Source organism: Necator americanus, chromosome V, assembly GCF_031761385.1.
Source record: "Necator americanus strain Aroian chromosome V, whole genome shotgun sequence".
NCBI classification, from domain to species: domain Eukaryota; kingdom Metazoa; phylum Nematoda; class Chromadorea; order Rhabditida; family Ancylostomatidae; genus Necator; species Necator americanus.
In genome coordinates this window covers 21112647-21136572 of record NC_087375.1, presented here as the reverse complement: position 1 = coordinate 21136572, position 23926 = coordinate 21112647, and the positions used below count along the sequence as shown (strand labels likewise).

Below are 23926 nucleotides of genomic sequence, written 5' to 3'. Positions count from 1 at the left end.
TATGTATATGGTTTCGGTTGTTTCTCCTTTTACTTTGCTTACTGCAACTTTATGGTCTTCAAACTATTTCTTAACGATCGCCTCCCATATACATATAAATCTGGGATAGAACGGATCGATGAAGAGTTTTTTCTACGTGATTCAATTACAGTTTTGCATCCCATTGTGTCACACACTTCTTGTTCTCTTACATTTAATATTGACTGCTGGACTGTGCTTGGTTAGCACGTCATTCCAGTGGTTGTCCGCTGTCCTTTAATGAATTTAATGCATTGTTCAGGTGGTTCTGCCTCAAAATGAGCATTGATCTTGATAAAGTTTAATGAACGTTTACCAGTTTGTTTTGGAGGGTATGTACATACATATGAATGTTTCATGTACTGTATGTGTTCTGATGGATTCTTGTATGAAGATAAAGGTTTAATGAAATAGCATGGTATTAATTTCTCCAGTTGCTTACGCGAAATATTGAGAAAAGAACTCCTAGCAGGATGAGGCATGTGTTACACAATTTCATTTCAAAATGTTATATTATAATAAAGTAACATTGTTCCTAGCCTGCAGTTTGAGAGAACTTCGACTATTCGTTATTGAGGTTTAAAGCTTTGTAAATGAGACTTGGCTACGAAAATGGTGGAATTCGTCGTTAATAAGAAAACCATACTTGGAAGAGCAGGAACCATCGAATCATGGGGTAAGCTTCGTGTGTGAAAAAGTTGTTGCGCAAGTTTGATTTTCATGAGATTTACTGGGTAGAATTCGCTTTACATAGAACTCAAAGCTGAGTGCGAGATTTTTATTCAATAAGCACATCTGTTCTATACCAGTTTGTGAACTGTTGTAGGTCGTCACTTTGTGAAGCACGCCACGCCCTCATGCATGATCTACCTCCGAGGTGGTCACATACCACATCTCACTTGGGAGGTCGCGCAGAATTGGCTGAAACTCGATCAAGTTCCCATATATCAGTTAACGCTGCCATCCCTGTTGGTTTTTAACATTAGTCGTAATGACGTTTCTGAGCGGCTTTTCTTCGCTTTCTAGGATTGAGACGTCAAATGTGATCGGCAAATTTGGAAAAGGGGCTCCTACGTTCTGCGGAATGCCTGTATGCAGGTTTTTGCTAATCTTTTCTATCTCAATCTTTCTTCATCTTTCTATTTCATATCTCTCAATTCAATGAATTTTAATATATATATATATATATATATATATATATATATACTTATTTATGAAAGGTGAAAACGACATGAAGTACACTCCAATTGCGTAAGCGGCTGCGCTTGAAGCGGCGCGGTGGAGATAGCTGTTGGACTCGACCTGGGAGCATCGCGAACTGTAGCAAGGAACGGTGTAAGCTACGGTTCTCTCAGTTCTAGCCGCTAGGCTCCTTCCTTACATACTCGACCGCGGCTGCTTTCGCATCTGCACCGTGCGTTATGTCGTTTTAACCCTACTATATATGAGCCGCATATACCAGCCTGATCGTTGCCTGTTAGCACTGGGTCTACTTATACTAAATGGAGTCAGGCATTTGAGTATGCGTTCTGGGCACGTATGAACTATACAAGTTGCACAATTCTATGGCGGAAGTTATCCATATGTTCCAAAAAATGCTGTTGTTCAGCACACTGCCAAATCCCAACTCAGGCAGATCAAATACCTAGAGGAACCATGGAATCTGTGTTGAACCACATTGTCCACCTGAGGGTATCTGGCTCACTTAGTATAGAAAGGCTGTTTAAGCGAGACGCCAAGTCTCGAAAGCTATGTAACAGTGACGAATGGTTGCATTCTCTGCGAGTTTTTGCTTTTGACCGAGAAGGTTGGTGAGAGCTGTGTTCAAGGACGATACACCTCGGCGAAGAGAGAGGAAACCGCGTCAAGCAATAATACCAGCCCCCAACACCCTGTCATATATATGTGCATATATTTTCATGCTGTAGAGGACATGTCGTAAGTGCCTGCGACTTCAACAACCTTGCGCGTTAAACGTGATCTAGATAAAAATGTATACAAATACATGTTTATTTTGCTGACACTGAGCTTTGCTTACTTTCATAGCGCGAATGTTTTGTATTGTGCATTCAGTGCAGAATACGTTTTAAGTTTTTTTTTTCATATTTGCCACAAATAATCCTGATGCAACCGCTCAACGGGAATTAGCACCTAGTTGAATTCGGCCTCCTTATGTAAAAACTAGTCGAAACTAATTATCCGAATCATTAAAATAGGTCTAGAAATGGTGCATGCTATGGGCAAATATACGGGTTTTCAATTCTTCAGATGCGTAGTTGGGTCAAAACGACTTGATGCTGGGTGTTTTGCGCGAGATCCTTTCTAGCTCCACTCAACGGAAGTATTCTTTGTTGAAACCGCGAAGGCATAGAGTGGATCAAAATTATCGCTGCAAGTATTGGATTCAACATCCTCCTTTTCTTTCTTCATACAAAACCATTACGATGCGAATTTCCGACTCTCTGTTTGGGACTTCGCGTCATAACTACTTTGCCATGAAGAAAAAGAAATGTCAACTAACTGCGTGCTACTTACGATTCATTCATGGCTTCCGAATGAAAACTAGGATTGAAATTTTCCAGTGTACTCAGTTTCATCGCGTGGAGAAAATAAAAGTAGTTATGATTTAATACAAAATAAACATCCTTTATTGTCCAGTTTCGTATCATTTCAATCTACCGGTACAAAAATACGTTAATTATTAGTCAATTATTTTGACTTACATTGGATAAATTATTTTGACTTAGATGTTGGATAGAGTATAGCTTTTTCGCGAATTTGGTAGAGATTTTTGTATTATTTTATTTATTTTTATTTTTTATTATTTCTTTGTTTTTAGAGTATTCTCTGATTGTGTTTTTCTAGAAAAACTCCCCAGTTCATTTGCATATCACTGATCCTCTTGGAGAAATGAGGTCGGGATTCAATGATACGAAATCAATTGCTCTCTTCACAAAAGGCGGGAAGAAACTGGTTAGATTCGTTTAGATATGTTGAGTTTATTGCTGAGTCGCTCGGTGACCTGTTCTCGAGCTTTGTCAAGTCGGATTGTCTACGGCTGAATTTTCAGCTTGACGCGCACTGGCATCGTGAAATTATCCGTAGTTTTCTGTGTGATTCCTACGACACAATGCTTGACTATGATGCACCAAAAGGGTCATTAAATAAGCGTCTAGCAAAAGGAATCGAGAGATCAAAGTCATTCTGTGATTATTTGTTTGGAGAAGATGAGGATAGCGCAGAGGTATCACTTTTATTCTATCTTTTCTGAACTCAGTTTGAACGCTTTTAGGGTGCGGTGTTGATTTCCTTAGGCGGTGGTCACAGTAACTATTATCGCCGAAAATTTGCTGTAGATGTAGGACTTAGCAAGAAATGCGATGGGTATTCTGTACGTATTCGAGCAGTCCTAGGCTGATTTTTCCATTATGTTATGAGAAGTTTAGGTGGATCTACGGGGATTTGTGCATGGAAATGAAGTGGATCTTGGAGAAATACGAGAGCTGGTAGAGGAGACATTTGTGCGTCGACGGGCATCTTTAAAAAAATTCACATCTCGTATTTCACTACGATCGAATTCTTTTTAGGCCCCTTTGCCACCAGGTAAGCTTCGTTTTGTGGCTGGACCGTTCGATCCTGCAATGGTGCTGCATTTATCCAAACTAGGATTCGACTTGTTCGACTCGTCATATGCAGTGAAGATGGCCGAAGAGGTAATTACTTCTCTTTCATATTACGTTTAAAGAGTTGTCATTTGTTGTTGATTGAGTTCTCACGATAACGTTCTTTTTCCCACGTTCTCCTCTTTTATTTCATTTTTCAAAAATATTCCTAATACTATAGTATTTTTTGAATGGTTCTTTCATCTTCAAATTGAAAGGACACACAACTGAAAGTTAGTCTAGATATGTGAGAAACAAAAAATGAACGGTAAGATTGTTATTAAATTCTTCTGTTTTCTGCCATGAATTCTTGTTGTGGACTAATGAGTTTTACTATTAAGGCAAAAGCTATCCGGTTAGCGGACGATTTTCCGTATTCATCGCGCTTCGAGCTGCTAGATTTTAACGTAGACAAGTATGACATTAGATTTCTTCTACTGAAATCCCTCCTCCTCGGCAAGCTCTGCTTTCGTTTGTTACAGATACGCTGACGACTACGACAAATTGTTCCAATCTTGTGAGTGTTATACTTGCAAGAATTACACCAGGATGTATCTGCGGCATTTGACGAACACCAAAGAGTTACTAGGACCAATTCTACTTGTAATGTGAGTTTAATGTTCCCTATTTAGTTACAAAAACACTGTAAAACAACTTCTGTTTTTCTTAAGTCATAATATGATGGAATACCATCGCATGTTTTCCTTAATAAGGACGGCTATCGACGACGGAGATGCGGTTTGATATTCTGTGGAGTAATTTCCGAAAGAAAAAAAAAACTTTCTGAATATTGCTGCTGCTATCGCTGTTTCAACATACGGATGTATCCTATGATGTGTTTGTTCATCCTCTCAAAGAGGTTGTCCTTGCTCTAATCCATCTTTTGGTGGCATAATTGGTCTTCATGGATCAATTGTAGCCATGTTGTTGATTGTTGGTTTCCTCCTGTTGACGTAAAATAAATTTCTGTCGCTATTTTGTGTTCGTTCTTTAGTCATGGTCGTGAACTAGATTACCGATCTTTTCTATATTTCGTCAGATCGAGTTCCTTTATTCCCGAAATGGATTTTGGGACTTTGATTTCAGGAAATCTCAGTGCCAGGGTGATAACAAGACATCTGGGCACTCATACAACTAGACGTGTTCTGAAGGAATGGTTATAGTAGATGATCGAGTTCGTATGGACCGCAGATATGATTGGGTGGGTCCACCGCACCCAGTCTCAAAGATCAGACCTATAAAGTAGGTCTACCATTTCTGCGATCTTCTATATCTAATATGACCTTCGGAAGAATGGAATATCTTAGGCTGCGCAGGGTGGATAACGAAACCAAACTGGAACGCGAGTACCGAGAAGCAAGAGAGGAGCTAAACAGGTCTGTAAGAATAATCTGGTCAGTGTTCCTATACTGGCATATCGACTATTGTTCTAGATGGAGCTCTGCATTTTGGGAGAAGCACAATGCATTTTTTGATACGAAGAAAGCAGAGTTTGTTGAGAATGTGAGTTTCACACCAAACTTTTCATGTACAAAGGCTTAGAATAATAACGTACTTGTTCAATCTCGCCTAATAAAGGTAAAAAGTAAATTGTTTGATTCAATTGTGGTGCTAAGCCAAAACAAAATCTGATTATTAGAGTGACTTGTGACAAAACAGGCGAATTATAAGCTTAAAGCCTCGACAGACCGATGAATTCGGGGAAATATGCCCAGAAAATCTGTAAGGTAGATGGTGAAGGAGGTTAAACTTGAGAATGCGACGGTTTGCTATAACAGAGTGCCATTTCTAGAAGTTGGTTTTGTAGCGAAAAGTGTTGCAGTTATGAAACAATTGTTTGCAGAAGTCCTAAAAAAGACTAAATAACTTCTCTTAGTCTACGTTTGAATTCTACTCTTTCCAACCATAAGCACATGCGTAGGAAAGAGGCGGAGACTTTTAACAGTTCGATCGAAGAAGGTATTGGAAGGATGTTCAGATGTATCTTCTGTTCAAATCTACCTTAAAGAATCCAAATCCTATTCTGGAACTGCCCGGACAGCACGCCAGCACTTATTGACCACTAGCTTAATTTTACTCGGTAGAATGTGAACATGTTTCAGCGAAAGAAGGAATTAGGAAGAATAGAACAAGTGTCAGCGAATGATTTATCTACTTTCTACAAGGAGTTTCTGGATTCAAAACATGCAGATTTGATGGCTTACAACAAGTAAGACGAACTAGATTAGTTCTTGGATTGCTAGATGTCTTAAAAAACGAATTCATTAGAAAAATCTCTTTAGAATCATTAGAAAAAAAGAAAAATTAAGAATTGTGAATTAACTTTCCTTTTCAGGGAATGGTATTACCGCAACATAGCCCTTTGTTGGCCTGCTCTCAGAGTGAATATGGTTCGCTTTATACGACTGTTAACGCGAAGATAATAAATAGTTTTGAAACAAATAGAATAGTGTTTAGTAATTTCAACTACAGGTCCTCTAGGTCGCTACTCATCTCATTGGGTTGAAGAATAGTCTTTTTTTTTCTTTTTTTTTTTTGAGATAAAATATGAACACAGAAATAAAGAACATTTCTAAAATCTAATGAATCGATAGAGAATTCATCACTCTGCAAGATACTCGTATTCTGACTGCTTATTTTTTTTTACGGATTCTCGTTTCCGCAAATTTTTAAATTACAATGTAAAAATGGCAAAACGGAGCATTTTCGACACCTTCATTTTCTGCAATTAATCGAGGTTGTAATGCTGCTATAGGTTCTAGCGAGTTCTGTATTCATCGAATGAGGCTGTGAAAATTTGAAAAACAAAAAATAGAAAAAAATTTGGAAAACACAAAATTGCCCATGAAAAAAGAGCACAAAAAAGTACACATCAAGAAGTGGAGTTTTTTGAAAACGATGGAGAGATCAACAGCAGAGAATATACTGTTGAACAGTTTGAGGTGATTTTTTCTCATTTCCGAAAAAAAAAAAAAATGAATTCTCTAGCAATCCGCGATAATTAGTCGGATATGGTGTGTGCTGTGTATGAAGTCAAAATGCCCACTTTTCTACTCGAAGACAAACGATGAACACTTTCCAAGCACTACTTTTTCTTCTTCATGCAAAGCAACACCAGTCTAAGCTTCAATTTCCTTATTGTCTCGATTGAATGCAAAACACAAATGGTGTCGAAGGTGCTCTATTTTGCCCACTTGACATTCTACTTTAATGGTCTGGAACGGTGAGAACAGAACAATTAATAAAAATGAAGTATCATGAAGCAAGAATCAAATAATAATAAGAAATGATAAAATAGTGTAGTCTTATAGAAAGAGGGATTGCCGTTCGAAACGTTTTTTGTCTCTATGTGCATTTTTCACTTGAAAAAACGCACACAATCTACTCCTAACCTAATATAAGCTTAAAGTGGCGTGTGGCCTCTTGCTAGACCTTGAAGTAGTTGTATGTGATTGTTGGTGAACAATATATTCACTTCACTTCAAAAAATCGTACATTTACGAAGGATGGTCTCTATGCTCACCTGTGGCAGGAAAGTGTGCGCACAGAAAGATGGGAGATCTTGAACTGAAAAGAGAACGTGTCAAAAAGGTGGCTATTAATCAGAAGAAGAAAAATACTGAAGGAACTTCTGCGAACACCTCCAAGCTATATGTCCAGGTTCCTTTTTGCCCGCACCGTTGGCACAGTCCTATTGAACATTGTCTCATTGAGCGGCAGAGAAGGGGCGGTCACAACATTACCGAGGAAGTAACAGAATAGACGGAGATCGCACATAGAAACAATTGGAACTTGAAAGCTTAGGAATTTTTGTGTATCATTCCCTTGGCATTGTATTGTCGATGATTTTCTAGCGGCGCTATGGTAATTGTGCCTCTTGTTAGAAATAATTCCTCTAACGTTCACACAATGGATATTTCCATTCTTCCATCATTAAAAAAAAAGCTTCCCTGTTCGAAGTGTGGGGCCAGTTGAACTAATTTCGAGTCAGCGGTTAAGTGGATTAGCAAGGCTTTCTTCATATTTACACTAACGTGGTATAGCTGGAAACACGTGATTTAATGGCAACAATTTGAATAGTTTCTTGGCTACTTGTTAAAATGAATGCTCACAGTTTCTCTTTTCTCGATTGCAGTCTTAGCCAATCCTTCTTTTAAAAAATCTTAACTGTTCTGAGCTGTTTTTACGAATGACTAAACGTGGTTCCAGCAACTCTTTGACGCCGTGGAAATGGCGTTTGTTCTCAGGAGGCACCCCTTTCTACACGCCCCGGTCAACTTAGCAGTCTGTTCATTGTTTATACTTGAATAGGATGGTGAAAAGAGAGCTCCTTGACCGTTCGCACGTAGATGCGACGCGTACACAAGGGTGACGCATTCCAGTTTACCTGGTGAAGTGTAGTTGGGGACATTTAGTGGAGCCCTTAGTTCTGGATATAGATAACTAATGCGGTCGGGGCCCTAAGAACCAAGCATTAATCTTAGAGGATCTATGGCATATAAGCTAAAATTGCTAAGACAGAGAAGTAAGACAGATCACCCAGAAGTAAGAGTGCCACTGAGTGGCCCAGTTTTTGGAAGAATACAAATACTGAATGCAATAGATTATGTGAGGAACTTAGCAAGTAAGTATTTGAATTTTCTCCTCAACATTTTATACCTCTACAATTTCGGATGTGAAACGCGTGTTTTGCATTGCTTCGTAAAACGCTTACACACTCATCACTTACATTACTCAGAAAAATGAAAGAGTTTAGAAACCAAAGCATTGCTTCCTGGCCTGGAGAGTACATCGTGAACCCATCAGTCGACAGGGTGGTGACTCAGTAACTTTGAAGCCACGAATCTGGCGTGGTGAAGGAATCTGTGGTAAAGGATGGAGGTGGGATTATAGTTCGTCTCTCCTTCATCGTCGTAAAAAAAAACGGTGAGAGGTTTGTTTTAGTTCATACGAGGTACGTTGGAACGCACATCTATGTACATATTCCCGTCCTCTCAGAAGCCTATTCATTGGTTTCACGTGAATAGGTTGGTGAGAAGACGTCATTAATCTTCGACCGCTCGAACGTAGATGCGATGCTTGCACAAGCTGCAACTGAAGACGTCATAAGAAGCAGCAAAAAGAGATGAACAGAACCACCCTTGATCTCGCAATCTACAACCCCATCTCTGACTCCCACGGATTCCCTAACCGCTTCAGATTCGTGATATGTTGCCTTTAAGCGCATACGCACATATTCGTATTGTTACGTTATGAACTCCGGTATTTGTGTTAATTCGAACGACCTCTTTGCACGTTCAGGCTGAGGCAGAGGCACGAGGCACTGTCAAAAAACACGCGGATTTCTACGGTTAACAGCGAAGATTGGGCGTGATCACGCTCATATTCCTGAATTACACTCCTTCACCTACTCATTCCTAGTGTGATCCCAACATTGTCGATTTCATTATACACTGCCTTGATTTGAGTAACTAGGGAACAGCAAGAATTATTGCATACCCAACGGATACAGAGATACCCTTTTGTTCCTGTTATCCAAACATGAGCAAGTGGACAGTTCCATCATGCTTTTCATGTGCATCCGTGTGGGATGCGGAAACATGGGATCTTCGTCTGTATCGACCTGATGGATAAATAGGTGGTTCAGCGGATCTTTATTGCAACAGCCAGACCAAACGTGAGCAACGAAGGCGTACTTACCCCACTATTCGTAACAAGCAAATGTTCCAATCAAAGGCCTACGCCCACATAGTCGATGAGTTGCAACGAGGTCAAGAGAAGTGACCACCACCGCTACGATGATAGTATCTATGGAGATCTATGGCCGAACTGTAGTAAATGTAGAAGATTGCAACATGCTCAAAATTTGTGCAACCAACTTCACTCCTGAACGCCATCGAAATTTATCACAGCGTAACTGATATATAACAACGAATATTTTCATCTTGAAATTTATTCCCTGCAAACAAAATGAACTATCAAAAAGGCATGTTACAATGGGAAAGAAATTTGACAATGATAAAGTTTTTATTCTTTTTTCTCAACATAATTAAAGAAAAGCTTCACATGTACAAAGTTTTATGAAATTGAATTGACTATTCCCACTAGAGGAGGAATATTTGGACCCACCGGTCCCAGCAAGCATATAACAACAGATGGTAAATTCAATTAACGAAAGTACGTATATCTACTTCAAAGCAGAACAAATCAGCTGATTATATCCAGCAAGGTAAGTGCGAACACAGTATGGCCAAGCTTTAACGGATGGGAGGGTAGCAAAAAAATAGTGCACAAGTTGCCTTCCGTAAGAAATACGGCAAGCCGGTCCTTTCAGCAACGACAGGGAATATATGTTAGGGAAGTCCACAGAAGAAATGGGACTTTAGTTATAGTTGACAGAGCAGGGTCATAAGAACCGGGCCGATCCAGCTGATCCAAGAAATTTAGGCAGATCAGCATAGAGATGGGAATGCCGCTTGAACACATAGAAAGAAATTCCAGTAGCCGTAAAGAACTAGGCCTTACTTAGCAGCGCACCGCTGTAATTCAGAGGAATTTAACCGTGAAGTAGATATCGTCAGACAATAGCAGGATTATTAGTATATCAACAAATTGAACACAACACAACGAATAGGACAATCAGTAATTACAATCAACATATCAAACGATCTTATCAACTGAATTGTAAAGAAACTAAGGAGGGAAAAATTGCTAAGAAAAAGATGAAGATCAACTGTAAATCATATCTTTATGCCGCATCTGTCGAGTCCTTAATCTAAGCCAGACAAGAATGCTTCTTTTGGTATACTGCCCTTATTTGTCAGAAATGCTTTTCCGGCAGCCTACAAAAATACGACGTTATTTTCGTAACTGAATCTACTTGTATAAATTCGTATGCGTGATGAATGCGAAAATACCATTAAAGCGTCTAGTGACGAAACGCCCATGGTACAGAGCGACTTTAAAAGCAAGGTGTTATGGAATTTTTGACCCACAAGTAATAAATAGGAAGAGGTGTAGTTGACGAATATGGGGGATCATGCTCAATTGTTCTCATCCCCAAGCGTACGCGGTTGCACAATTCTGCTATTTACCTAAGTTATATTGGTGGGATTACGGACGTCAGACGATAATGGAGCTGCCCGCATAATAAACTGTTTTGTTGGTAATGGGGAAGTACAGATAGCTACCAGAAATATGTTCGTATTTTCCTCCTGAAGTTGTGAAGGATTTACAGTGATCCCTCACATGCACCTGAACTACACCGCTACCACTATTTTTGCGGAGATAGTAACACAACATCAAAAATTTTGACACTGCTGGAGTCAATTTCAAAACAAAGATGAATAAAAATTCTTTTCGCATTGTCAAAGTAGAATGTAGGACTGCTAAGTAACAGCTTCTCGAGCATTAAGAAAGTGCCATCACAATGCTTCCTAGTCGATATTGTCCATCGACCAGAGAGTTAATATATCCAAATTGTAGCACAGATTTGGGGTTCTCATTTTATCAAATAAATCTTACTATGTAGTTTTGGTGATATATTATCGTATTAAGAAAGGAGAATTAAAAAGACCCATGTTCTTAGCATAGATCCAATCAATTAAATCAGCTTAGGATTTCTAAAGACCAATACCAATCTGAAGATCTAAAGAGGATAAAGGATATCCATACCTATCTTGGCTACAGCTCAAGCTCATTAAAAAACTTAGGATTTCTTTTGAAGTTAGTCACATTTTTTTAGCTTTGTCTCATTCATTGTAAGCTGCAAAACGTACTTTAGATAAGAAGTAGAATGGACGAAATAAATTCTCACAATTAGAACAAATACTTCCCCTGCTTATTATAAAAGTACCAGCTCCACATGCAACGCTAAAATTGAGTAATTTTCAGAAATCTTTATAACCTTCTCATGTCTCACTACTAATGGGAGAGTTATCTAAAACTGAAATCAAACTTGCCTCGTAGTTCCAGTCAAAATCGACTAAACACTTTTCTGACCATGCTGGTAACATCCCACTATCCTTACAAAACTGCTCGACCATTTGTCTTTTGATTTCATCAGAAGGTTGACTGGACATTTGCAGTCCACCAATGGACTAAAATAATGAATATGCGCATAGAGATTAACTTCACGTGAACATGCGCACCACAGACAGAAATGCTCGGAACACTCACACTTGTTGCCTGCGCTATAGGATTAACAGGTACTGTCGGTAAAGTTGTGCTTCCTGTAGATGTCGCCTAAATACGATTACTTTTCTCCACAATAACTTTCTTGTCAGGAAATTGAAAATATGAAGAACGAACTTTATTCAACATGAGTTTATAGCGGGCAACTCGAGCAGGTGTGACTCCTGTCACATAGAGCATATCGGATAGAACTGCTACTGACCTGAGTAGATTTCAAATTTACTAGCCTCTAATATTAATAAAAACATAAGAAGAAAAACAGACTCATTTGCTCGTGGTGAAACTACGAACGATCTTGAGAAAAAGTTCAGTTGCGGGACTTCCCCAGGTTTCGCAAATTTCCCGTCCTCAAACAGCCCTTGCACAGTGAATCCCAATAGTTCTTCCTCAAAATACAACTTTTACTCAGAATAATTCAATTCAATGTAAACTAGTAGTGCATGTTCACAAGAAGTGAGTGAAATATATGAGGGAAAATAACTGAAAATGGACACATACTGATATTAAATGTGTATCGACGATGAAAGACTCCGTGTAGTGATTGCTAATAGGTAACTTAGATAGAGCTACAGCAATATCCATCGCTCCTGAAAGTCGCACGTCAATAGTGAAAACATATACTACGAGCACTAAAAATGTTACAATTACCGCGATACGTGCGAATGCTCCGATTTCGCGACCAGCGCTCTTCAAATAACACATTATGGGATGTTCGGATGTAAAGGTTGTAACAAGCACTAAATTCAGACAATCTGGTCATTACGTACCAACAGAACTCGAAAGCATCAGAAGTTATCAGGTTATGTGCAAGGCATAGAGCAAATTGCAAGAAAAGCAGCAAAGCGAATTGATGCGGAACTCTGAGTCGGGAACCAAGTATCCCGATCATATCAAATACTTCAAAAAAAGAGTTACTGTACACGTTTGTGTAGGACAAATGTTCCTACAGCAGATGAGGTATACTTCATACATGAAAAGTTGAAAGTCAAACCTTGGATGTACAGAATATTGATTTGCCACCCCAACCCCAAAACCACAACTCTGCTTTGAGGTTTACAACCCCAAAACAGAGAAAAGGAAGTTCGAGAGAAAAACAGAAGTGTAAAATAGAGCTGTAGTACTAACACAATGAGCTGACCACTGCGTACATCAACATTTAACACATGAGAGACAATATGAAGCGCATTAAGCAGTACTCTCAATACTAACATGACTAATACTGCGTAGCACGAACCGCTCTTAAATTTGGAAATCTTGTAAAAGATCCTCTCATTTAGAAGTTTTTTTTTTTTATTTCTAGCAAAGGATCCCTGTACGAGAAAGTTCGCATAGAAAACTAAGAGAAGTTGGACCTTATACAAGGAAACAACTTCTAACACTTGATCCAATCACAAAAAAATTGGACCAAACGAGCAGTCTTAGACGAAACGCAGGAATAACTTACTCATTAGGATAACGAATAGGTCCTCCTTCGTGAGACTGGTCCTTTAAATTGGCGATCGTCAGCGTGAAAGAAGACTAAAGTGAAAACATCGCGCTTCGAATTCTTGCGTCCTGCTTTGTTTCAAATGCATAAAATTGAGACTCGAACAGACAGGGCGACATACATTATCCTGGTCGTATGCTTGCACAAGGCTCCTCCTTGTAACACCTCCTTCTTCCCCATCATATAACTTGAAATATTCGACTAGAAACCGTTCTACAAGCACTCGAAGATTGTCGTTACCGTAGAAACCAGGCTAAACCAGTAACGTCATACTGAATATGGTGCGAAAACATGAATACTACACCGACCCTGCATGGAGGCTCTGAAGTTAGTTCGTCGTCGTCCAATGACTGCACATGTACAGTTGCTGGCTGCACTGGAGAACCATCCTAAACGACGAGGTGTTTCATAACAATTGATTTATATCCGTTGTTTACAGGGAACAGTACTCACCAAAACACAAACCCTCGGGAACACTTGATGAACGGCGCTGAACGTTATGGCATGAAATAATGTTCATTAAATGTGGGAGAATATCCAAACCACCGCATTCCAACCAGGACCTCTGTGCCTCGGTAGAACATGGAGGTAGAACTAGCTACAGTTAAACAAACAAACCGAAAACACAAAACAAAGGAGAACACAATGGTATAGTTCAAAGGTTACAAGGCAAGAAATGTAATTCATACAAAAAGCTAATGAAGAACACTTTCGAAGACTTGCGACAAAGAACCTGAGGTATCCCGATGCTGTTGTTAACTGCTCCACAAGAGGATTTCCTTCAAAAAACAGCGTCTCAACTGGCAGTCCTTTCAGCTTTTCCAGTTCGCTTATTTTGTCAATCTTAAAGAAAACGGCTCAATAACTGGCTACTAATTTGCGAAATAAAGATTTTTAGAACGCAAATGTGCCCTGACCTGGTTGTTCGACAAATCCAGAACTTTCAAGAATTTTGTAACACTGACAAGAACAGCGGCGTAGTCAAGGAATCGCAATCGATTACCCTACAACAAAGCAGACGTACATAATCAATGTCCTAGAATACGATATCTCAGTACTGTGTCTCCAGAGAATAGGTTTTTCCCCATAAGCAGCAAAAAGAACTGCTAGCTTCCCGGAAAATTAAACGATGTGATACAAGCGACCTGATTCTCGGCGCAGTTCCGTATGCGGCTGCGCCCGAAGCGACGCAGTTAAAGGCATCATCTCACGAATCTGAGGGGGTACGGATTTAACGTGGAGTATTCGTATACGGGATAGTAGATTATGGAGACTGGTGTGATTCCGTCCATTTCTTCCTAATTGCCGTAAAAAACGGCCAAGAAGATGCGGCGCGTGCACGAAGCTGGCGCACCATTTTCTACAAGGAGTTCGACTGGAGCGCGCTAGCCTCCAGTCCTACTATCCCGCATACAAATACTCCACCTGAAATCCGCACCACCTCAGATTGGTGGAGTGATGCCTTTAAGCTGGCGATAGCGACTCGGACTCCGAAGATAAGTGGAACTAGCTATTAATCCCACTCCAAGCACAACAGATAGGAATACTTCGTCGCTTCCAGCGCGGCCATTTACGCAACATGGCCGACCTTTAGGTCGTTGTGATCCAACCATAGCAACGTTCCCTTATGACTTAGCACTAAAGACACACTTTACGAGAAAAAAAAAATCACTCGTACAATCTAAGCAAAATAAGAGACACTCTTCACCAAAGATTTCGAAATACAGATGGAACAGGAAAATGCAACATGATTTCTCAAAAAACAAAAACTTATAGCGAGAAAAGAAAGTTGGTTTGAGATGATTTCTTTGTACAGCTGAAAAGGCTCATTTTGTTGTACTTACAAAAAAAAGAGTATTCGGTCACATTTGGCCCGGAACCGATTCTTCCTGATATCAACGGAAATTTGCAGCAAATGTTTCCAGAACCGCCCTGGTCATGGGCTCTAACACGTTCAACTTGTTTGGCTACTAACAATATCGTGACAGTTCACTAATTATTACTTCTACTAAAATCCCTAAATTCTCCTAGTTACATATTAAGTAGGCCACTTATTTTTTACATATGCACACCCTTTACAATTTTATAATTTATTGACCACACATTTATGATCATCCGTCGATGTATTCACCATGAGTTTCAGTGTATTACATCTTTCTGGATGGCTTACAACTTCCTGAGATCAGAGACTCACAGAACAACTCTACAGCGGATTAGAGGTACCGAAATGACATGAAACCATCTGCAATATTCCGCAGACCTCATCCCATTAGAGAACTACATGTTCCGGACCACTCAGCATTCCCTGAACCTATCCTATTCAAATCTTTCACTGACCGCAAATCCGCTGCTGAGTTCCCCTTCTTAGCCTCTCAGCTTCTGATACCCAGGAATTGATACCCCGTTGGTATCATGAAGGAAAATATTTAGAAGCATACGATAATCTTGCGACACTTGCACTACAACTGCGTCATCTCGGATTTAGAATCCAATACAAAAAGAGGATTATTAATACCAGATACGAACACCAACCTGGAGACTTAACGCCGTTATAGAACCGAATCGCTCATCTATCCTGTCCACAACTGTTAACATGACATTATTCTTATTTAACATCATATGTAGATCTCGATCTTTAAACTCTGAAAAGAAATTTCACACGAAATTTCTGACTAAAGAGGGCACTGTTAAAATCATTTACTCTGATCTAGGGCAAATTCGCTGAGGTCTAGGGATCGTGATTCATGATTGTAACGGGTGTCTACAACTTCCTAAACATTATTTTAGAATAGCGCAGAATAGATGACGTAGCAGCCATAAAGGAATGTTCAGAAAAAGATGCAAACTTGGATGACCGCCGTTTCTTCTTTGCTCAACTTAGTCCATGGTGCGACAACTTTGTCAACAAGTATAGACATTCGATCACCAGTAATTCTGTGAACAATACGGCGAGATATTGCCCTGCACGCGTCTGCCGTATCCTCGCTCTGAAAAGTACAAGATAGTGTATGCTGCTGCAATACTTCACTTCATATTCTGCGGCGAATTCTGCGTTCTATCTTAGCAACAATTAAACTAATATACTAACAAATTGAACTTTTCTATGTGAATACCTTTAAGAAGAACTCCACATCTCCCCTCTGTGTAACTGTAACTAACAACGGCTTTATGTCTTCGATTTGTTGATGTAGCTGTTTCATTATCCATGGAACGGTGAACTTCCGACCGAATGGTATCTGGGAAACGGAATTTTCAAAGAGTTAGAGGAGTCTCGGAATTTTTAAGTAACAAAAATAGGGGGAAGATTCACTCGAATTTTGTAAACCATTTCAGCATTTCGGGAATCTCCACCAGCGCTCCGTAATGTCTGTTCATCTTTCTTCCCTCGTCGAAAACCACCTTGCCCATGCATTACACGACCGGCCAGCATGTTAATAACTCGACTGACGGTGCCTTGTTTCGGTCGTGGCCTTTCCTCTAAAATTATTCAAAAATACAGATGAATATCGATACCATATTATTGGTACGATACTAACTACTAACTATAATACTACTAATATTGGTACTTATATTTGCACCTTAAACTCCATTTCATAGTAATGTTTCACTCAAATCTGCCACTCATGTTTCTCCAAGATAATTATTGTGCATAGGTAATACGAGAATTTCATACGAAATAAAACAAAGGAAGTATCTGATAAAACATTGTGAATGCTATTCATACATTAAAAAAAAGGGGGGGGGGGGGGGTGTAGCGCAGTCGGAAAGAGGATCCGGCTGAATGCAAGGTCGATCGGAGGTTCAGATCCGCCCTAGTGCTCTTTCATACCTTCGGGGTGGATAAATTGGTACCAGACTTGTCTAGGAGGATAAAAACATATCGACTATTGCCCGAAGATCACTGTATGTGCTGGACACTCATAAACGTCAAACGATTCTGAATTGAAGTGGACGTGGTGGCGCATCCCTAGCGGATTGATTAACGCCAGGCACTTTATCCTTTTATCCATAAAAAAGAACACAAAGCACAACATACTTACTCGAAGAGTGTGTATTAGGAAAAATACCCAAGTATATGTTATTGCTTCTATCTCTTGCATTAGAAATCAGATTAGAATGGAAGCAAATAAGAAAAAGCAGTAAGGGAAAGCCGATGAAAACAAAACGCGCTCTCTCTCTCTCTCTAAAAAAAAAGCTAACTAGAGATTAACAACTACCTTCATCGTCATCCACATAAGAGCTAGCAATATCGGCATCTAACCGCGAAAAACGATTCTTTGATAGATGTTTCACATCACGCCGGTTTCCACGTCCACCCGGCATTACACTGAAATGAATACTTTTAGTAGATTCGAATGCACAAGAGCAGCAGTACCCGATTGCAAGAATGTTGCTTGAAAGAAACATTTCGAAATAGAATCTAACAGCCAGGAATTCAGAAAACCAGTGGAGCGTACAACTACTACACCGTTAGAAAAAAGGACTACAAAGCGGACTAAATGCAACAAAATAGGCTACTCTGCTTTCCTCTCGCCAATCGATTCAATTGCTAACCACCATAACTCCTCAGTGTACATCTTTAGAGAAGAACCTCTCACCGGAGAGAAAAAAAAACGCCTCGTATACGAAACTGCTGAGAAACCACACAATTGAACGCTACTGATCTAAGTGCGTAAAGAAACACATCCATACAACATCCTGGAGGATAGCGAAAAACGTGCAGAAGTGACGTCATTGCCTCATGTCAGGAGCTACAGTAGACCTGCACATCTAAATGATAGCGATGGTGCAAGAATTGGCATCGTGACAGGACAGCCACGCACCAAAATGTCGTGGAATGTCGGGATTGCCCTGAAAGAAGTCAACTTGTTGTTCCTGAATCTGAGCGGTGTGTCCTTACAGGTGAGTTCGTGCATGTGGTGTGGGGTAAAGACCCATCGAATATTGAAAGGTAAGATCAGGAGCAGAAAAGTAGGAAATTATTGCGGAGTTGCATAACTGGGTGGGAAATGATATTTCAACTTCCTACCAGAGGCTCGTAGTGTCGATGCTAAGGTAGCTAGAGAAGTCCAATAAGCCGGGCCCGATGTTAAGGTAGGTGATACCCCTTTCGCGGTAATTCCAGATATAGAAAACGAATGTAACACAAAAATGTAAGATCTCACTCTGGACACAGTTCCCGTAGAACAAATCCATGAAAGAATCTGAATTTTATTCATTCATCAGAACTGAGCTTTAGGAAACCACCAAAAGTTTTTTGTGGAAGAGAGACTCGTACCTGAGCTTACACCCGGCTGCGGGAGGCTCAGCCCTTTGTACCAATGCTAACACCCCGCGAAATTCAAAATGGTACACCGAGTAATTACTGCCTCTGTTGCTTCGGAGGAATATGCTTAGAGAAAGGTAGAAGATGAGTGCCTTACGGTGTTTTGTGCGCTCTTACCTTAAAACAAACAAAAAGAATATCACAATGAACCCTAATCCAAGAAAGAAAGAATGATCTCCGAATTTCAAACTAAGGCATGAGCTTGGAACTTAGACTTTTTGATCCTTATCTTGCAGCTGAGAAAGATAACTGGTAACTAGGTAACTGCATAGCTTATATCTTTTCTTCTTCCTCTGTCCAGTTTTCTTCTCGTTGTTTCATTTGTTTTTGCATTGATCTCCTTATTTATTACTATTACTTCAGTTTTCTGAGTTTTCATTCTCTTTTTCGTCTATTAAATCCCTGTTTTACTTGACTAGTTTTCTTCTCATTCTATTTTTTTTTTTTTTTTTAACAGGCGGACTTCTTTCAACATTATCACGTTCCCTGTTCATTATCCGTTTTCATTTGATTCCCATAGTATAAAGTATTGACACAGAGCCTATGTAATAGCATCACCAGAGCCGAAGTGCCTCAGTAGCTTCGATTTGATTTTAAGTTTCTTTGAGCAGAGGTTTGAGATTGGGAAGTGGTAAAATTCGTTTACACAAATGATTAATCGCATAGACTAAAAACGGAAATTAAATCAAACTCTTAGATTCAGTGTTCAGAAAAAAATTCATTGTCGGCGAATTTCGCACGTTTACTTCCTGTGGAAGGTGCAAGACCTGACTTTGAATATGGAGGGAGTTTGATTTCCCTTTCTGTCTCCAAAGTTGGTTGAATAGTAGCAGAAAACTGCTCTTCCAAAGAAAAAAAAAAGCATGCAAGTAAGTCCAAAGAAACCAAAAACAAAGTCGATTGGAAATATTTACGAGTTGAAATTTCAAGTAAAGTCTGGAAAAGCTATCTAGTTTTGTCATGGACCGCACTGGCTTTCTTCCGTACTTTTTTTCATTATCTCGTACCAATGTTGGAGCTGTATCATCCAGGAAGTAGAGAAAGTACTTTCTTCAATTAGAAAGAAATACTGGAAAAGAATCTTTACTTTCATTTGAGAAACCTCCACTATTTTTTCCATGTGAATTGTGTTCCTTTAGCTTCGATGTCCTTGTAACATATAAACATAACATAAGTGCCGATTATCATGCAGTAGGCATTCCCTAACTAGGAGCAAAGTAAGCAACACAATTGCATGCTGGGAAGTAAAGACAAGATAAAAAAAGAGAGTGACGTTAAGAAGAAAGAGTGAAAAAGAGAAACAGAAACAAGGAAACAAAGGGAAGTGAAACTACAAATTAAATAAAAAAAAGCAATGCAAGAGCAAATGGGAAAACGAGAAGAAGGAAATCAGAGGAAGAGTAAAAGATTTTAGCTATGAAGTAACCTGAGGTGATCGTCGTTAGCTCCATGATAAGGATCAAAAGACTAATTTCTAAGTTCATCCCTTACTTAGCCCATTATCTGAGCTATTCCTCTGAAGCAACAGAGGAAGTAGTTACTCGGTGTACCATTTTGAATTTCGCGGCCCGTTAGCATTGGTCCAAGGGGCGGAGAAACCCGCAGCTCGGTGTACGCTTAGATCGCTGATCGATTTAATTTTTATGCCAAATGGATCGCATATAAATTTTTCCTGTGAAATATCTTCAGAAACGGTCCCAGACGTCTTGGAAGTGAAAAAAGAGGGAAGTTCGGGCTGGGTGCTTTTAAATACCTTTGTGCCTTAGTATCTTTCGACCACATGAAGATACAGATACATGAAGAAGATATAAGATATGAAGATACTGCGCTCGAAGCGGTGCAGTGGAGCAGGCAGTTGGGATCGAAGTCAGACCCTTGCTAACTTCATTCATCACTACAGTCCGAGTCACTCGCAACCGCCAGCTCAACTTCGCGGCTTACGGAACTGCATCGTTTTTACCCGACCATAGACACACATTGCTGTTATGACTCGAAGGCATCACCGTCTTCGAGTATCCATTGCCCTCACCTTCCTCGTAGTACCACCGTGACAACTATTTGCACCTGTTCCTAACCATATTCTAATCCTGACAAACGTATATATCCATCTATGGGGCCGCGTATACTAACCTGATTGCTACCTGTTCGCAGTGACCCTGCTTGTACCAAGTGCAATCATATTTGGGCACGTATGAGCTAGAGAACTTGCGCAGCTATATGGCGAAAGTTATTGATATTGCAAAAAGGTGACGTCGTTAAGCACTATGCTGAACCCCAGCCCAAGTATATCATATACCTAGAGGAAGCATGGAATCTTTGGTAACACTGTTTCGTTGCGCTGTACAGTTGGACATCGTCGACCTGTAGGTATTCGAATCGCTCGGTGTCGATGATCATTTCAAACGTGACACTAAGTCTCGCAAGCTATGGAGCAGTAACAAATAGATGGATTCTATAGATTGAGAAAGTTGGGCCGGCTGTGATGACGTGCCTCAGCGAAGATGAGGATAGCCGCATCAGGCAATATCACCAGCACTTCGATTAAGTAAATTCAACCATAGTATTCACGCTCCCTTAAACTTGATACTTCAACCGTGCCTACACATTGCTTACTATATCTAATTTCTCCTGGGCTATAGTCAGTTTAAAACAACATGAAGGACGGTACAGTTGCGTACACGGCTGTACTCGAAGCGACGCGGTGGATGTAGCTGCTGGAAACGACGTGAGAATATCGCGAACTGCAGCGATGACTACTGCTGGCTGAGGTCCCCACTCGATCCTAACTGCTATTCTCCACCGCAACGCATCGAGCGCTGTCGCAACTGCACCGAGCTTCATTTCGTGCTGACTCGACTACGCAGACTACGCAGCACAGTTGCGTTTTCTTGGAATTTAAGCGAAAAAGATCAGTCATCTATGTGCCGGATTCTTTACATGACTTTAGACTTTTAGATGAACTTTATAATTTTTAGATGGTCGTTATAGTAGGTGAGTAGGTGTGTTCGAGAAGGGCAGAATATTTGTATGTAAATCTGCGAGCGGTTCGAGTCTTAATGAATTTGAACCCAGCAATCAAGAGACTGGGAGGTCCAACAAATAAGCTCCATGTCCACTCCGGGAGGACAACATGATCTCCTAAAACTCAAGGGACTAGAGATTTGCAACCTGTCCATGGCTTTTAAAAATATATGCAAAACACAGTAATAAGAAAGAGTTTCCTAATTTTGGAGGAAAGCCCGGCACAGTAGCGCTAGGAAGGGCACGGCTGCAGGAATGTGCCGAAATGGAAAAGGACTAGGACGACGATCTGTATCTATACAACACACGTAGGCTTGCATCGGAAGCACTCAATGAAGATCTAATGATGCGAGCTAGGATGATTAGGTACGAGTGACAGGTACGAGACGATGCCACCCACTGAACGCCATAAATGACACTGAAGAAGAGCTAATCATAGGATCATGCGACAATGGGGGAATTGTGGAGTTGGTGCCTTCGTCAATGTATGCAAGTGCGGCAATGAACATCGACTCTTTCGAGCAACTAACGACCCGAATCAGACGTTTACGAATGAGAACATGTGGCTCAACACCAGCTTTGACTATTTTCGTCGCTTACACTCCAGCAGCAGGCTACGATGAAGACGAAGTTGACACGTTCTACATAGACGTAAAGAAGTTTTACAGAGAAGATTATACGTTCCGCAAGATCACTGTTGGTTATTGGTGATTTCAACGCCGAAATTAGTCCCACAACTTCATATCGGGACCCATGGTCTGCAATGGAATGGGCAACGGGAGAGGCTTTCCGAGTTTATCATGATTACTAAGAGGTGGTGCAGGTGATATAACCAAATCATCAACTGCGACTATACTAAATAAGCTGTCAGTCATCCTCATACTAGATCCCTATGATGCATTTTACATATTTCAAAAACATGTGACCTTCTAACATTTTCGTAAGAAGGTAACCGATTTGAGAACTTTTAAGTTAGGAAGTGTGATAACTTAATTACCACAACCATGGACTTCACAACACTGACACAAGGTCCGCATTCTGCAGTCGTCTCTATGCACCGTTAGCTTCGTTACCGTTCTCACCTGATTCATGTACTGCTTGGCATATTTCGATGCTTACGTTCTCGGCGGCGGGTCTGCAATAACACGCTTGAGCTCTACACGCTCTGGACACGTACGAGTTACATAAGTTGCACAATTGCATGGCGGAAGTTACCCAGATATTGCACACTGTCAGAGCCCAGCCTAATCAACTGCCTGGAGGGTGCATGGCATCTTTAGCAACAACCATTCATTTCGCTACGCTAAACTGCCGGAAAATGCCGAATTGGGAGTATTCGGATCACTCGATATCGATAAGGAGTTCAGGCTAAACACCAAGTCTTGCAGGCTTAGAGAACAGTGACGAATTTATTCTGTGGAAGGTTTCGCCAAAAACCGGCAGCAATTAAAGGTGCGGAAGATTTTGTCAGGCGTTAATATCAACCCGCCGATTAAGTCAAAAAATTGCCATATGTCATCAGAAACAGTCAACAAAAGATGTTATATTAATTTGTATTGCTTTTGTATGTCTCTTTTTCTCGCCGCTGTGCAATCACAGCCGAACCAACTGAACAGTCTTGATTCGGTACTGACATCATCTTAAATGTTTTATAGATAGCTGGTAATGGCAAGCACGATACTAGTGCATCGAGCGAGCGGACTGGTTTTCAGCGTCAGGAAATAGCGTCCAATTCTACAATGAGCAGTGATTTCGGGCGTGAAGGAGTAAAAGCAGAGCATTTAGTTCGAAACGCAAACATCTGAGCGGATTATATTGTTGGTCATTTTATGAATTTTATTGTATTTTATTTTATTATTTTATTTTTTTATTTTTGAAAAATTAAGTTGTTGTTATCGTATCTGCTATTGTCTTATTGATATTCTGCTTTATTGCTTTTTTGTTTTATTGTTAAGCCGCTATTATCTTCTCCTGCTTACTCGTTACGTATAGACGACGACAAGTATAGATAAAGAATAAATTACAGATGACTTAGAGATAACTGCGACTCCGACTCGAACGTGTTATTAATTTCTTCTCCATTTAGCGGACGAAGAAGTTTGAGTAGCTTTTGAAAAACAGAAGGTAGCTGACAATATCATAACTCGAGCAACACTTTGCTTAGCTTAGGAAGTAAGCCTTGAGAATATGCAAAGGTAAGCCATAATCAGTTTTTTGTTC

The 23926-nt window shown here is 40.1% G+C and overlaps 5 protein-coding genes across 5 annotated transcripts; 4 read left to right on the top strand and 1 right to left on the bottom strand.

The window, feature by feature from the left end:
• Positions 1-630: 630 nt before the first annotated feature.
• On the top strand, positions 631-4424 carry RB195_014668 (uncharacterized protein; the record flags this gene model as incomplete). The annotated part of the gene is made up of 11 exons (XM_064205032.1): positions 631-694; positions 845-986; positions 1045-1108; positions 2884-2991; positions 3089-3262; positions 3311-3409; positions 3465-3539; positions 3606-3731; positions 4022-4095; positions 4163-4288; positions 4352-4424. 11 exons carry the CDS (start codon positions 631-633, stop codon positions 4422-4424), a joined length of 1125 nt encoding a protein of 374 aa, XP_064060913.1.
• Positions 4425-4833: 409 nt separating this feature from the next.
• On the top strand, positions 4834-6103 carry RB195_014667 (uncharacterized protein; the record flags this gene model as incomplete). The annotated part of the gene is made up of 5 exons (XM_064205031.1): positions 4834-4922; positions 4988-5056; positions 5114-5183; positions 5783-5889; positions 6016-6103. 5 exons carry the CDS (start codon positions 4834-4836, stop codon positions 6101-6103), a joined length of 423 nt encoding a protein of 140 aa, XP_064060912.1.
• A 4347-nt stretch (positions 6104-10450) lies between these two features.
• Positions 10451-17682, bottom strand: RB195_014666 (uncharacterized protein; the record flags this gene model as incomplete). Its single annotated transcript, XM_064205030.1, has 19 exons — positions 10451-10522; positions 11642-11779; positions 11859-11924; positions 11991-12075; positions 12138-12259; positions 12372-12460; positions 12522-12610; positions 13318-13391; positions 13481-13612; positions 13668-13748; positions 13813-13849; positions 14093-14202; positions 14277-14363; positions 15892-16001; positions 16061-16130; positions 16206-16346; positions 16473-16595; positions 16670-16836; positions 17577-17682. 19 exons carry the CDS (start codon positions 17680-17682, stop codon positions 10451-10453), a joined length of 1899 nt encoding a protein of 632 aa, XP_064060911.1.
• Positions 17683-18186: 504 nt separating this feature from the next.
• RB195_014664 (uncharacterized protein) lies at positions 18187-23511 on the top strand (the record flags this gene model as incomplete). Its single annotated transcript, XM_064205028.1, has 2 exons — positions 18187-18261; positions 23362-23511. The coding sequence occupies 2 exons, from the start codon at positions 18187-18189 to the stop codon at positions 23509-23511; spliced, it is 225 nt and encodes a 74-aa protein (XP_064060909.1).
• RB195_014665 (uncharacterized protein) lies at positions 22190-22417 on the top strand (the record flags this gene model as incomplete). Its single annotated transcript, XM_064205029.1, has 1 exon — positions 22190-22417. The coding sequence occupies one exon, from the start codon at positions 22190-22192 to the stop codon at positions 22415-22417; it is 228 nt and encodes a 75-aa protein (XP_064060910.1).
• Positions 23512-23926: the final 415 nt, after the last annotated feature.